The sequence below is a fragment of the Rhinopithecus bieti genome, unplaced genomic scaffold (assembly GCF_001698545.2).
Source record: "Rhinopithecus bieti isolate Rb0 unplaced genomic scaffold, ASM169854v2 scaffold_42532, whole genome shotgun sequence".
Lineage (NCBI taxonomy): Eukaryota > Metazoa > Chordata > Mammalia > Primates > Cercopithecidae > Rhinopithecus > Rhinopithecus bieti.
Genome location: NW_016818301.1, coordinates 1,851,409 through 1,867,610, shown reverse-complemented (window position 1 = coordinate 1,867,610; position 16,202 = coordinate 1,851,409). Strand labels below are relative to the sequence as shown.

The following is a 16,202-nucleotide window of genomic DNA, read 5'->3' as shown; positions in this document are numbered from 1 at the left end:
TGAAAAGAAAATTAATTTTGCAGTGATAAAATGAAGATTCTTCAAAACTTTACAGTTAGAAGAAAATAGCTGTAAAGATAACCTTGAATAATCATCCTTGAATGATTCATACCATGACATTTGGCAGGATTACTCAGGAAGTAGACACTGGCTTTTAGAAAACACTAATAAATTGTTAAAAACTAACACTAAATAGTGATGAATCCATCATCATATATGTTAAGGGGAAAAAAAGGATGAACTAAAATTATCTTAAAGTGGTTTTAAAAATAGCTTAGATATACAGTATCCAAACTCTTGTCAGCTTCCTCCCACAAGTTTTATTTTCAATAATGGTGACTACTTACTGCTTTTATTATATACCAACAACAATACTGCTGAATAATTTATAAAACACGTATATAAAAATATTAATCTCCTAGAAATAAGAAGCAAGAAATATGAATCTAGGAGGAGGGCTACTGTGATGTTTACTATAGCACACAATAGCTATTTACTAAATGATCTGCTTCAAGAGCGATTCCAAATCAGTATTTGGTAATACCTGAAATATCCTTGGAATTCCTCCAGTATTGTAGTGAACTACTAGGCTGACTTTATTCTCTTTTTCCACAATTTCAAAGGATCCTTCTTTCCACTTTGTAATCCCAGTCTGCATACTTCGAATTCTGATAGGACCATGTATCTTCAGAGAAGACATATTTTCTTTAAAAATAAATTGCTTCCAGCCAAATTAAAAGCAAAAATGCACCTTCACCTGGCAGGTTCTGAGGAAGAAAAATAAGATAAGTTATAACTTATTAGTAATTAAAATAATTTCTAACCACCATGCATTTCTTCTGTGCCTTCATTTTCCCTTCTTTGCCATGAGTCCAGTACTGTGCTTATTAGTGTCTCAATTCTACATTTTGTATCATTCACAACCATACTGCTACCACTAAAGACATGTCAACAGTAATAAGATCCCATTCTCAAAGCAATTGCCTTCACCATTAAAGTGTTGGTTATTCTCTTTCTTCATGAAAGCTAATGGGTCTGGATTTCCAAATATAAGTTTAAAAAAAAAAAAAAGTGTGTTCAGGCCAGGCATGGTGGCTCAGCCTGTAATCCCAAAACTTTGAGAGGTTGAGGTGGGAGGACTGCTGAAGCCTGGGAATTTGAGACCAGCCTGGGCAACATAGGGAGGTTCTATCTCTACAAAAAAAAACTAAAAAAAATTAGCCAGGCATGGTGATACACGCCTATAGTCTCAGCTTCTAGAGGGGCTGAGGTGGGAGGATCACTTGATCGTAGGAGGTCAAGGCTGCAGTGAGCCATGATTACCCACTGCACTCCAGCCTGGGAAACAGTGAAGACACTGTTTCAAAATAAAACAAAACAAAACAAAATTCAGGCCTCTGACTCCATTTCTTAGAATGGAGTTCCTCCCAAAACATCAAAGTATATCACCAAACGCTTCCTTCTAACAGTGAGCAATCTAAGCATATCCTTATGTACAGAAGACATTAAATGAGTAAAAAAATTTTTTAAATAACCAAGTTAGTTTGATCTCCAGAATTACAATATTTGAGAAAATCATTTAATCTCTAGAGAAAACAAACAAAAAAATCTCTCTTCCAAAGAACCACCTACCATTTATATTAACACTACCATTCCTAGAAAGAATCTTTACCAATTTTATCTTTGACAAATATTCAGGTTTCCTTTTAATACTTAAAAATGGCTGGGTGCTTGTCAGGCAATATTTGAAAACCAAAAAGAAAAAATGGCCGGGCGCAGTGGCTCATGCCTGTAATCCTAGGATTCTGGAAGGATGAGGTGGGCAGATTGCTTGAGCAACACGGCAAAAACCTCATCTCTACAAAAAATACCAAAAAATTAGCCTGGCATGGTCATGTGCTCCTACAGTCCCGACTACTACAGAGGCTGAGATGGGAGGATCACCTGAGCCAGGGAGGTCAAGGCTGCAGTGAGCCATGATCGCACCACTCAACTCCAGCCTAGGTGACAGAGTGAGACCCTGTCTCAAAACAAACAAAAAAACACAAAAAACTTAAACTTACAGCAATAATGGGATGTGTAAAACTCTTCAAATTAGCTTTTGCAAAAGTCAGCAAGTAAATAAAATTACAGTTATAGCAGAGAATGTTATCAAATAGTGTGTTATATAAATATGCAATCACCTAAAATTGCTAAATCAAATTTTATACTATTTCAAACCTTTAAAAACACTACTTCTAAAGTGGATTCTTGCTTATAATTTAATATTTAAAAAACAATTAAACATTACCTTTGCCTAAACAGCTCAACTAGAAAAGCTAGAAAGGCCAGTATATAAAGGAAAATGATGCTAGGTCTAGAAATCTGCAGCCAGCCAGCCCTATCACTTACTAATTTGTAACTTACCTTCTTTAACCATAAGTTGTCTCAACCACAAAATAGGAATAGCAAATGTTGTAGTGTTGTAGAATGAAATAACACATACTAGGCACTCAGCAGACAGCAGTTATTAATATTAATGGAATTAATGTCTGTTTTCTGAATTTATTCCATGTCTATAATACCTCTTTCTCCAAAGACCTCAATAAATACAATGTTAACAGGAGTCACTAACTCAGCTATCTATAGGGGCTAGCAGGTGACAGAAATGACTTAAGCAGGCAAAATTTGAACAACTGTTACCCAATCTAGCCAATTATTACCATGGAGAAATAGTGAACCTAGCACTGCCAGACCATCTAACTTTTCAAGAAAATAAAGCCATCCAAACGTTTATGTAAAACTGTCCATTTTTAATTGTTGGCAATGAATTCAAATTTATTTTTAACAGCTACAAATCAAACAAAACTCACCTACAGGCAGTATACAGTTTGGGGGCCCCTAGTTGGAGGTCTCTGGTTACTGTATGGCAAATAACTGAAGATAAAAGAAGAGATATGAAAACACTTTCGAGAGTTTAAAGGTGTTAAGTATTATAAGTACTCTATTATTATTCACTCATCTCGTTAAAAATTTTTAAGTGCCTACTATGGCCAGATTTAGATATTAGTATAATGTGCTAGGTAATATGAATTCATCAAAGTAATAAAGTCCATAAATATTTATAGAACTGTCTGTTAACATGACATTTTGCTCAAACTAGTAATGCTACAGAGCTACAGAAACTTGGACCAGCAATGTATATCTGTAATACTTTTTTTGCAATTATAATTTGTGACTTCATTGTTGGATACATCCTTGAGACTTTTTTCCACTCCACCACTCAGTGCTGCAAAGAGTACATCACTCTCCTACTCCAGTTTCCCATGCCAGAAACAGGACACTTGTCTTTAGCTTCTTTCTTGATAATTACAGGTATTGGATTAGAGATGGAAAGTCAGTAGAGTCCCATCAATTCTACCTCCACAGATCGGAAGCTGTGGCTCACGCTTGTAATCCCAGCACTTTGCGAGGCCGAGGTGGGTGGATCGTCTGAGGTCAGGAGTTTAAGACCAGCCTGGCCAACATGGTGAAACCCCGTCTCTACCAAAAACACAAAAATTAGCCAGGCATAGTGGTGCATACCTGTAATTCCGGCTACTTGGGAGACTGAGGCAAAAGAACCACTGGAATCCGGGAGGCAGAGGCTGCAGTGAGTCAAGATCATACCACTGCACTCCAGCCTGGGTGACACAGTGAGACTCTGTGTCAGGAAAAAAAAAAATTCTACCTCCCTACACCTTTCAGACAGCCCTATAATGAACTGCAGATCAAATCATATCCCTCTCTTGCTTAATATCATTCAATAGCTCTCCACTTGTTCTCACAATAAAATCTAAACTCACTAACATGACATAGAGGCCAGGCCCTGCTTACCTGTCTATTCCCAATAAAACCCCCAAATCCAGTCTTCTGAATTACTTATTATTTCCTCAAAAATCTGTATGTTCTCATGCCACTATACCTTTGCACACACAGAAGTTATGTCTAGAGAATTTTTACGTGTTCTCCCCATCCCCAACCCTCCTTAATTTCTTCTCCTGGCTCTAAAATCAAGACTCAATTTAGACATTACCCTCTCTAAAAAGCTTCATATGAAAGATGTAGGAAATAAAATTGGCAGAACCAATATAATAAGCTTTTTCATAATGCCTCAATTTAGTCCATTACCTGCTTTTGCACTAAATGAATTAATAAGCTACATTTGTTCATTCATTATATTATCAGGGCTTGCTCTACTTGGTTAACAGTAAAAAACTAAGCTTCTTTTTCAGCATGAAGCATGATCCAGTAATAGTTAAACTTTCTATGAACCTAAGACAAAGACAAGGTTTCCTTAAACTCGGTAATGGTAAATGTCTTATTAAAGCAAAAAATTAAGAAGACAAAAGATAATTAAAATGAATCATTCTAGGCCGGGTGCAATGGCTCAAGCCTGTAATCCAGCACTTTGGGAGGCCGAGACGGGCGGATCATGAGGTCAGGAGATCAAGACCATCCTGGCTAACACGGTGAAACCCTGTCTCTACTAAAAAAAATACAAAAAACTAGCCGGGCGTGGTGGCGGGCGCCCGTAGTCCCAGCTACTCGGGAGGGCTGAGGCAGGAGAATGGCGTAAACCCGGGAGGCGGAGCTTGCCGTGAGCTGAGATCCGGCCACTGCACTCCAGCCTGGGCAACAGAGCAAGACTCCGTCTCACACAAAAAAAAAAAAATGAATTATTCTTTAAATATGTCCAGAGATTCTTTCTCTAAATATCTTCACAATTATTAAAATTACTGTTCAACTTTGAGCATTCCATGAAAGCTCAAGCAATAATATTGGCAAAAATATTTCTATGCCCTGTACATTTATTTAAGTGCTCACATTTTAGGTACTGCTTTGAAAAACATCCTTAATCCAGAGACCATTCTGTAGTAAAGAAAGCACGGCCAAAGCACAAAACTATTACTACAAAACAAACACAAAACTGTCAATTCCTGCCAGATTGCATGCTCTTTGAAACATATATCCAAAACAAAAACGTTACTTACTTTTCAGTGACTTTTACCGAAAAACTCTATGTAATAACAATTCACCCTTATTCTGATCCTTGTGCCAAAGGCAAAGCACTCTTCTTGGGATGCTACTCATATTCTGCAGCTATGCCAGTTCTCCGGAAGCCATCAACTCAGCTAAAGAAAATAAAAATGTGCTTTTAAAAAAGAATCCAATATACAAAATTAATACTTAAAGGAAACTGAGCCGGGCACGGTGGCTCACGCCTGTAATCCCAGCACTTTGAGAGGCAGAGGCGGGCAGATCACCCGAGGTTGGGAGTTCGAGACCAGCCTGACCAACATGGAGAAACCCCATCTCCACCAAAAGTACAAAATTAGCTGGGCGTGGTGGCACATGTCTGTAATCCCAGCTACTCAGGAGGCTGAGGCAGGATAATCGCTTGAACCCAGGAGGTGGAGGTTGCAGTGAACTGAGATCACGCCATTGCACTCCAGCGTGGGCAACAAGAGCAAAACTCTATCTCAAAAAAAAAAAGTAAAGTGATCATTTACAGAACAAAGACTAACTTCTTGGTTATTTAAAAACTACAGATTACCTTAACAAAAACATTTAAAATATGATGCATGACACACAGAGACACACATAAAAGATCAACGGAACTTCAGGAACTTATCTGCTGTGCATAATGAGGGATTACAGGATGAGCCTGCACCTTGTTCAACTTGTATCTTGGTTTATTCATTCTTGCTACATTTTGAAACTAAGAAGTCAGTGACAAAGAATATGTCCTTTGTTCACTTTATAAACATTGTTACATAATAATGTCTTAAGTCTTAAAACTTCTATAACATGTTGATACTATTTCAAAAGGTCGGTAAACTTAGTGCTTTCACTTTTCTTTCAAAGCTAACATTGTTTCTCAAATTAGGTCTCACTAGGCCTGAACTTTCTCTCAAGTTCTACCAGCACATCTCTCACTGCCTATCTGAATGCTACAACATCGACTTTAAACTCCTTTGTTCATTTAGTAAACAATCATTTATTAAGCTACTGCACTTTCAAGACACTCTGGTAGGCTTATAGATGTGAAGATGATACAGTCCATGACTTCATTAAGAAGCTCCTGGAGGCCAGGCTCTGTGGCTCACACCTGTAATCCCAGCACTTTGGGAGGCAGAGACAGGCAGATCCCCTGAGGTCAAGAGCTTGAGACCAGCCTGGCCAATGTGATCTTGAACACACTGAGACCACAATGTGTTCTCACTAAAAATACAAAATTTAGCTGGGTGTGGTGACACGCACCTGTAGCCCAGCTACTTGGAAGGCTGAGGGAGGAGAGTCATTTGAACCTGGGAGGCGAAGGTTGCAGTGAGCCAAGATCACGCCACTACACTCCAGCCTGGGTGAAGGAGCAAGACTCCGTCTCAAAAGAAAAAAAAAAAGCTCCCAGACTTCCCTACTTTTGTCTTTCTACCATCATTCAGGCAAGAAATCTTAGCATCAGCTTTATCCTCACTCTCATCTACTCAAATCCCAGATTTTCAATAGCTACTACTCTAATTCAGAAACTCATCGCTATGCCATCATCCCACCTAGTATTTATTATGCAACCCAATATTTATTATGCAACATTTACCCAGCAGTGCTAAATGTGATACATGCATTATCTCATTTAATTTTTATAATAATCCTAAGCGATAGGGATATTATCTCTACTTCACAGATGAGGAAACTGAGGTTTAGAGACATTACATAATTTATAAATAAGTCAGTGAGAAACAAAGCTATGTCTAATGCCAGAACCTACATTTTTAACTACGACCACAGTTCATCCTCATCAGTGAATTATGGCAACCTCTTCCCTTTCCAGTTTCAGCTCTTCGGGTTTCACCTCCAGCAAATCCTTTACATTGTAACATCCTTTTACCACTTTTCAACTAAACTATCCACTAGGTATCTTCTTAACTTTCTCCCTAAGGTGGGAGTAGGGGGTAGAAGTGGGGCACGGGACAGGGAAGTAACACACTGAACTTGTATACTCTAATTGTATACTCCAACAAAATAACAAACACTTGGTAAGTGCTAAATGGTTGCCATTGATGCTAGGACCTTCCCAAACTAAATAGCTCATCACTACCTAGAAAATAAATCCAAATACTTGTGTTTGGTATTCATACATCTCCATTTTAAATTCCCTATTTTTCAACACAAGTCCTGTTCTACACATACAAAAATTATTATATTTTAATATTATTTTTCTTTTTTTTTTAATTCGACATAGAACCTCATTCTGTCACCCAGGCTGGAATACAGTGGTGCCATCTTGGTTCACCGCAACCTCCATCTCCTAGGCTGAAGCAATGCTCCCACCTTAGCCTCCCAAGTAGCTGGGACCACAGGCACATGCCACCAAACCCAGCTAATTTTTGTATTTTTTACAGACATGGGGTTTTGCCACGTTGCCCAAGTTGGTATCAAACTCCGGGGATCAAGCGATCCGCCCACCTTGGCCTCCCACAGTGCTGGGATTACTGACATGAACCAATGCAGCTGGCCATATTTTAATATTTTCTTTGTCATTCACCAACAACTGACTTAAATATGGAATTTTGCTTTATTTATGGAAATCTCATCTTTACTGGTCTTAAAGATTAACCTGTTGTTAAAATATACAAACCACTACTCTGATTTTTGAAGGCTTTCTTTCCTTAAAAAAGATCCATAAAGCAAATGGACAAAGGAGATAAAATTAGTTTTGTTACTGAAAGTGGAAAATTGACCTAAAGTTTGTCTCCAATTCAAAAGTTTAAAATCTGAATGGTTTTATGATATAAAATGGGTAAAAGTATCCAAAGCTGGAAAACCCTTTGTTTTCTGTCATGTGGTTTGTCATGAGATGACAAGAATATCAGCAAGCTTGTGCTTCCAAAAAACACGATGGTTCTTACAGCACTTCCAGCTTATTTAACAAATTATTGAGAAATAAAAATGAAGTGGTCACTAGCTTATATTCTAATAGGAGACAGACTTCAAATAATCACACACGTAAATATATAATTACAAGTTCTGGGCTGGGTGCAGTGGCTCACACCTGTAATCCCAGCACTTTGGGAGGCTGAGGCAGGTGGATCACCTGAGGTCAAGAGTTCAAGACCAGCCTGGCCAACATGGTGAAACCTCATCTCTACTAGAAATATAAAAATTAGCTGGGTGTGGTGGCAGGTGCCTGTAATCCCAAGTACTTGGGAGGCTGAGGCAGGAGAATCACTTGAATTTAGGGGGCAGAGGTTGCAGTGAGCTGAGATCATGCCATGATACTCCAGCCTAGGCAACAGAGCAGAAATTCCGTCTCAAAAAATAGTAACAATAATTACAAGTTCTGAGAAATGACATAAAGCAAGATACATGGAATGATGAGACTTAAGATTAAGACTTGGGGTAGAGGACAGATAACATCTACAAGGCTTCTCTGAGAAGGTATCACTTAAGTTGAAAACTGCAGAAGGAGATGACTGGTAAATAGTGGTGCTGGAACAATTCAGGCAAACAGCATCCCTAAAGGCCTTGAATTGTAAAATAACTTGATGTGACTAGGGAAATTAAAATCAATGTGGCTAGAGTTTAGTGAAGGAGAGGAGGAAGATAAAGTTAGTGAAGCAGGCAAGAACCAGGTTATGCAGTCTTGTGAACCACAGTAAGGATTCCGAATTTTATCCTAAATGTAACAAGCACTTAGCAGGGGGAAATCCACCAAAAGGTTTTAAGCAAATAAATACGTTACTACTGAATGGAGAAGTCATATATGGTTTGTTTGGGTTTTGGGAAAGTGACTAAGAGCAAGAACAGAAGAAAATAAGGTAACCAGATACAAGAGTATTGAAGTTGATAAGCTTATAACAATTACAATAACAATTAATGCTTACTGGCCATTTACTCTGTGCCAAGTGCTTATCATGGTTATCTCATTTAATCCTCATAACAATCCAATAGGCTGAAAATTACTATTTCCATTTTACAGATGATAATACCAGAAGCCAAGGCAATCAGGTCCAGGTGAAAAAGGACTGTGGCTTAAACTAGAAAAGTGATAGTGAAAATGTACAGAAAAAGATGCAAGACATAATATTGGAAGTAGAATAGATAGAACTTGGAGAGTAGAAGTCAAGAATGCCTCCCAAGTGTGTAGCCTGTGTCATAGGCCCCTTAATAAAATGGGACACTGGAGAAGAAAGAATTTGGATACGGAGAGAAAGATCAAGGTTTTGGATTTGGCTGTGTTGCATCTGAAACTCCTAAGAAAAAAATCAAGTTGAGATGTCAAGCAGACAGCTGGCTATCTAGATGTGGAGCTGGAAACAAAGGGAATAGGTTGGAAATAACAATTTTTAAGTCATCAATATATAGATCAAATTTAAAGCTTAGGGAGGAATACAAGAGTAAAAGAAGAGGGCCCAGGACTGAACCCAAATATTCATTTTACTTCATCAAACATCTTTAAGACAAGTGATTACTTTTATATCACTGGGTTTTTCAGTCCTCCTTCCATTTTACCTTTCAGTAGAATGCAACACTACTCATGACTTCTTTCATGGTTTGCAAGACGCATCCTCCTCTATCGGTTATTAAACATCAGGAATCCCTCAATGCTCCATCCTAGGCGCTATACTCTTTTTAGGCAATTTCATCCACATCCATGGCTTCAATTACTATCAATATGGCAGATGAGATACACATAAACACACCGCACACATTTACGTGTCCAGCCCAGAACTCTCCTAAGATCTCCAACCCACTATATCCAACTGCCTGCTTGACATTACTTCTCAGATATCTCTTCCAGTTAGACACTTGTCAGGAATTGCCACCTCAATAAAGGAATTTATACAGAGCTGAAATTTTGAGAGGACTACCCCAAACCACTTTAGGACAACTTTCCAGGACATAGGACTTTGTCATCAATCATCATTTCCTTTCATGGATCATGACTTAAAATAGTTACATCTAACTACCTGATCTGGCGGCTAGAAATGGGCGCAAGGAAATGCACAACAAAAATACAATTCATGTTTTACAGTGAGGACTGGTCAAGAGGAAGGGGAAAATGGTCAAGAGAGTGAATGGGTATCATGTCCAAGGCCTGATGGATGTGCCGTAACGAAAGTCACCTGAAGAGACAGCAGGCCCTGTTAGAAGGTAAGTGGTGGACAACAGCCCCAGAGAAAAGGGGCCAGGTTTGAGTTTCGGAGGGAGAGAGTGGCAGTGGAGACCAAGTCAAAGGAGAGGGGAAAGCCGGGGCAATGCACCCAAAGGTAGTACCTGTGAGGCTGGGGGTGCGTCGAGGGGTTGTGGGCGGGCTGAGTAGCAGCAGGGCGAACTCCAGAAGAGTGAACGCCGAGTGGGCGGATCGCACAGAAGAAGAGGGTTCTAGGGAAAACGGCTCAATTGAGAAGCTACCCCGGCCCGCCTTACCTGCGCCGAGGGTCCGGAGCCCCCAGAGAGACCCGCGGAAAGCACGGAGCCCGCGCGGAGAGGGAGGAGCCGGGGGTAATGGAAGTAGGGATACCGAACCCAAAGGAGGGAGGCCGCTAGCTACCCCTAGTCAGGGAGAGCGGCTGATGGCGGGAACTGTGACCACACGCAAACACGCACGCACGCACGCACACTCTACGCGACCAGACAGGCGCGTGCGCGCCAGCCAAAAACTCCGCCCCTCACACGCCCTCGCCCCGCCCCCCCAGCACCTAGAGCGGCCTAGCCCGGGCAGCCCCGCCCCAGCCGTGACTGTAGTACGCACGCGCACTTTCCCTTCATCCGATTTCGAACCCCCCCAACCATTTCCCTCCTACGCAGCCCAGTCGGGCATGCGCAATAGTTGTCTTCCCGGGACTGTCCATCTTTTCCCGCCGTTCACTGGCCTTTGGAGGGGGGTCAGAGTTCATGCCGCTCTCTGGAAAAACCTGCTGAAAGCCAGGAGTTGCGGGGACTAGTGGTCCCGGACGTCCTTCCAGTCCTAAATCTTAAGGGGCAAAGGCCATACTCTGGGACTGTTAACTAGGCCGAGGGCCTGGAGGCGGGAAGAGGATGTGTGGGTGGGGTCAGGGGTGAGAGGTCAGAGGGCCGCGAAGGGGGCGGAGCGAGCCGGAGGCGGATGGCGGCTACGGCGGCTCATTATTTTCCGCGGCAGGGGTGCTGAAGTCGGGACGCAGGTCGGACGCGTCCGGCTGTGAAAGGAGAGCGGCGGCCGCTCACAACATGCACAGCCTGGCGACGGCTGCGGTGAGTCGCTGGGTCCCCAGGCCTGGAACCAGAAATCCTTCCTCAGACCCACGTTTCGGCCTTCTCTCCTAGTTCCCGGTGTCGGGTCCCTAGTCTGATTTTTTCTGTACTCAACCTACGAGGCCCCGATTCCCCTCCTCGGCACGCTTTGGTTGTGGTGGAGCCGGCCGGTATTTCCTCGCCGGACGCCTCTCGCGGCCTCCAGCGCGACCCATCGCGTTCTTTGCGGGCGCCAGGGCCTGGTCTCGCGCCCGTAGCAGGCCATTCATTGATTTATTGCGCTGACCAACAGTTTCAGGGCGCCAGTTGTGTTCTGGGCGCCAGCGTCGATGAGGGGAATTCCATGGTCAATCTGACGCGGCTCGCGCTCTCAGAACTCACCGCGTTGCAGCGGGAAGGAAATGGCTTCTCGTTCAAACCACTTGCTTTTCTTATGGAAAACCTGAGGCCCGAAGAAGTGCGTAATTTTTGCATCTGACTTAGGTTCTCTGCGTTTAAAACTTTCCTCGACACATCTCGTTTTACCCGCGTGATCTTTTAACAGAAAAGAAAGTGTAATTCAGCTGTCTGAAGTAATCCTACTTCTCTTGGCATTTAAATAAAATCTAGACTCCTTGCCATAGCCTACAAAGGCCCTGTATGATGTGGTCCTTAACCCACGTTTATTATCTCGTTTTATGTCTCCTCCTCAAGCTTCAGCTACACTGGCCACCTAACCCAATGCAACGCGCTTTTCTTCTCCAACATGCACTTTGTGGTCTCTATGACTAGAGTGAATGTTCTTTTTATCCCTCCTCCTTTACACACACAGCGTGAGTGTAATTGGTACCTCTTCCTTGAACTCTCCTTCCTCTCCTTAAACTGTTTATCCAAATCCGTCTTTCTTCAGGTCTCTGCCTAAATCTGTCTCAAGAGTGGCCTTCCCTGACTATCCTCTTCAAATTAGTTCCGCAGCTTCTAACTTTAGTAGAGTACCCTTTACAGCCCTGATCCCTGTGTAATTATTGTATTCGCTTATTTGTTGTCTGTCTCCTTGAAGGCAGGGACAGGGATCATGTGGGCCCTGTTGACATGGTTTCCCCGGTGCCAGGGCAGTTCCTAGTACAAGATAAAGACTGAGATACTTTGCTGCATGAAAGAATATTGAAGGGAAAGTGACCACTGAAAGAACATAGCCATGATGGTGAAAGGAGATCATTTGATTTGAGCACACCTGCCCGAAGACCAATTCTGCTTTTTCTGTTTAACCAAAGGGAAATGATTTAAGGAAAGTGATGTACTGAAATTGTATTATCAGGCAAAATGACGTAATTACTAAATAAAGCACCAAAAATTGCCATGCCTGTAAGTACAAAAAGTGAAAAATTGAGCCAAGTGTGACTAAGCTATAGAAAACTGCTTTTTGAAATTTGATCTCCATCGTCATTTCCAGTGCCGTTGGTATCTCTGCCTCCTATCATAATGTTTCTAAGTGTTTATAACTATTAAATATAGAGTATCTTTTATATCTCAATTAGGTGATTGCAATTCCCCTAGCTTTTTTGTTCCTTCTCCCAAATTATATATGTAATGTGGGGAAACGCAAGTTGAAAGATGAGTGTGCTGCTATTAAGGGAAAGACTTTTTTTGAGACGGAGTCTCGCTCTGTCGCCCAGGCTGGAGTGCAGTGGCCGCATCTCGGCTCACTGCAAACTCCGCCTCCCGGGTTTACGCCATTCTCCTGCCTCAGCCTCCCGAGTGGGTGAGACTACAGGCGTCCACCATCTCGCCCGGCTAGTTTTTTTGTATTTTTTAGTAGAGACGGGGTTTCGCCGTGTTAGCCAGGATGGTCTCAATCTCCTGACCTCGTGATCCACCCGTCTCTGCCTTCCAAAGTGCTGGGATTACAAGCTTGAGCCACCGCGCCCGGCCCCAATAAGGGAAATTATTTCTAAGGTTGACTTGTCCATCTCTCAGAATCTGATTGTGTCTTCTCCAGAATTTTATCTTTGATACTGAGCCACTCTTTTCCCTGTGCCTTCCCAAGCTCTGTAGCTATTCCTTTTATTTTCTGTCGCTCCCTAAGGCATCTTTTAAACAACCATTAAAGCTGTGGTACATTACTTATAATAAGTGCTCAATACATGTTTCTTCAAATTTTCAATGCCTTACATTAATTTTAAAATTTGAACTTTTAGATGCACTTTCGCTTACGATATTTGGACCTCATAGCAACTCTGATAAATTCCTTGATACCACTCATTCACTAGGATATATTTAGCTAGTGAGGAAACTAAAACATAAAAAGTTGAGCCACCTCATTCTCAATTCTTCATGTCTTCCATTGAACCAAACTGCACTATTCTGATCTGGGTAAAGGGAAAGTAATGATACCTATCACTCACTGGAATTTGAGAAGCATAATTAATGCATGCAACAGTCCCCAGAATAATCAAAGCCGTTTCAGAAGATGCTTATTTTCTGCCTAACAGTGAAAGTGTGTATCTGTGCCTTTATCTCTTTTTTTTAAATAGTAGGTAAATCATCATTTCAGCTAGGGAGATACAAAGTACTGCCAAATGAGAATGTAAGTCAGGTGGTGTGTGCCCATAGTCCCAGCTACTTGGGAGGCTAAGGAGGGAGGATCACTTCAGCCCAGGAGTCCCAGGCTACTGTGTGCTATGAAGGTACCTGTGAATGGCCACTGGACTCCAGCCTGAGCAACATAGCAAGACCTTGTCTTAAAGAGAGAGAGAGAATGTAGTCACATGTAAATGCAGGATATTATTCAGTAGAAGGAAAACTTGAGATAGTATGGGAAGTATCTTAAATTTTGACTCTTGAGTAGTAGTATGCTAGAAATGTTTAGTGTAGTAGGCTGTTGTGATTCTTTTTTTTTTTTTGAGACGGAGTTTCACTCTTGTTGCCCAGGCTGGAGTGCAATAGCAAGATCTGAACTCACAGCAACCTCCGCCTCCCGGGTTCAAGCGATTCTCCTGCCCCAACCTCCCAACTAGCTGGGATTATACAGGCATTAGCCACCACACCCGGCTAATTTTTCTTTTATTTATTTATTTATTCTTTTGTATTTTTAGTAGAGACGGGGTTTCTTCATGTTGGTCAGCCTGGTCTCGATCTCCTGACCTCAGGTGATCTGCCCGCCTCAGCCTCCCAAAGTGCTGGGATTACAGGCATGAGCCACTGCGCCCAGCCTTGCTGTTGTCATTCTTGATGGAATACATCCTAACATCTTCATATATTCGTTACTGCCACCATTGAGCATAATTTCTTTTTTTCTCTCCTCTGATAAATAAGGACAGAAATACCACACAGGATTATTCTAAAGATTAAATAAGAATAACAGAATGCGGCCAGGCACTGTGGCTCACGCCTATAATCCCAGCACTTTGGGAGGCCAAGGCGGGTGGATCACCTGAGGTCAGGAGTTCGAGATCAGCCTGGCCAACATGGTGAAACTTCGTCTCTACTAAAAATACAAAAATTAGTTGGGCATGGTGGCGGGCGTCTGTAATCCCAGCTACTCAGGAGGCTGAGGCAGGAGAATCGCTTGAACCCAGGATGCAGAGGTTGCAGTGAGCCAAAATCACGCCATTGCACTCCAGCCTGGGAGACGAGCAAGACTCCATCTTTGAAAGAAAAAAAAAAAAGAAAGAATAACAAAATGCTCAGTGGTTGGCTAGGTTCACTCACTGATATGTGACTTGTTCTCAGACTTCAGCTTTGGGAATTCCCAAATTAAAGGCTCACACCTATAATCCCAGCACTTTGGGAGGCCAAGGCAGGAGGATCACTTGAGGCCAGGAGTTCAAGACCAGCCTTGGCAACACAGTAGGAACCTATCTCTACAAAATATGTTTGAAAATTTTCCAGGCTGCAGTGAGCCATGATCGTGCTACTGCACTTCAGCCTAGGCAACATAGTGAGACCCCATCTCAAAGGGGGAAAAAAAAAACTACAAATCTTTGCATGCCATAGGTATTCTGTAATGGATATTATGCTTGTAAAACAACCAGAGGTAAGCCTTTAAGGCGATGTGTTTTTGTTTTGTTTTTAATTTCCCTCTGATTTCCACCGACAATTCTAGCATCCCCAAACACTTGTCTTTCTCTCACTTTCCACCTAACCAGCAGCATCATTAGTTATTTTACATCTCTTTATTGAAGCTGTCATGGACTCCCAGATGCCTTCCTCTTTGGCAAGTAGAAAAAACACTGCACTCTAAAGGATCTAATTCACTTTTTCCTCCCGAGTCTCCTGATGAAGCTTTAGGCAAATTGCCTAACTTATCTTTGCTTACTCACTTTCATTTTTGAAAAGTTATTTTGAAAAAATACATTCTGGGCTGGGCACGGTGGCTCATGCCTGTCATCCCAGCACTTTGGGAGGCCAAGGCAGGTGGATCATGAGGTCAGGAGTTCGAGAGCAGCCTGGCCATCGTGGTGAAACCTGTCTCTGCTGAAAATACAAAAATTAGCGTGGTGTCGTGGCATGCGCCTGTAATCCCAGCTACTTGGGAGGCTGAGGCAGGACAATTGCTTGAACCTGGGAGGTACAGGTTGCAGTGAGCTGAGATCGCACCATTGTACTCCAGCCTGGGCAACAAGAGCGAAATTCCGTCTTAAATAGATAAATAAATAAAATAAAATAAGATATATTCTGGCTCTTATAAAATTATGAAGGCAAGCTAATTTAGTACTTCCAGCACTATTAGAAAGTTCATTTTCTTAGAATACCGTGCTGACACCCAAATCTACACGTTGATCTCCAGACTTGGGAAAATAATCTCTATTTCAGTCTGATTCCATTCTTTATTTATTGGCAGGAAAATAAAAAGCTATTTTGGCCCTTAAACATAAAGTTACATTGATAATTTGGCTATTTTCTGTTTAAGAAACCATCAATATCAATTTTTTAGTTTACTCAGAGAAGGAAATCATTTTCTTTAC

General features: G+C 41.8%; 2 protein-coding genes across 6 annotated transcripts in view; one reads left to right on the top strand and one right to left on the bottom strand.

Annotated features, from left to right (window-relative positions):
- USP37 (ubiquitin specific peptidase 37) overlaps positions 1-10,681 on the bottom strand; it is a 131,730-nt gene extending 121,049 nt beyond the window's left edge. For 2 of the 4 annotated variants that reach the window (XM_017856809.1, XM_017856812.1), the window contains exons 1-4: positions 10,450-10,681; positions 5,013-5,153; positions 2,853-2,916; positions 545-767 (exon numbers count right to left, since the gene is read on the bottom strand). In XM_017856809.1, the coding sequence (XP_017712298.1) occupies positions 545-700 (156 nt within the window). In that variant the 5' untranslated portion in view covers positions 701-767; positions 2,853-2,916; positions 5,013-5,153; positions 10,450-10,681. The other 2 variants (XM_017856810.1, XM_017856811.1) reach the window with 2 other exon arrangements.
- Positions 10,682-10,817: 136 nt separating this feature from the next.
- CNOT9 (CCR4-NOT transcription complex subunit 9) overlaps positions 10,818-16,202 on the top strand; it is a 29,813-nt gene continuing 24,428 nt past the window's right edge. Inside the window, exon 1 of one of the 2 annotated variants that reach the window (XM_017856807.1) lies at positions 10,818-11,256. In XM_017856807.1, the coding sequence (XP_017712296.1) occupies positions 11,233-11,256 (24 nt within the window). In that variant the 5' untranslated portion in view covers positions 10,818-11,232. The remainder of the gene's footprint in view (positions 11,257-16,202) is intronic. The other variant, XM_017856808.1, reaches the window with a different exon arrangement.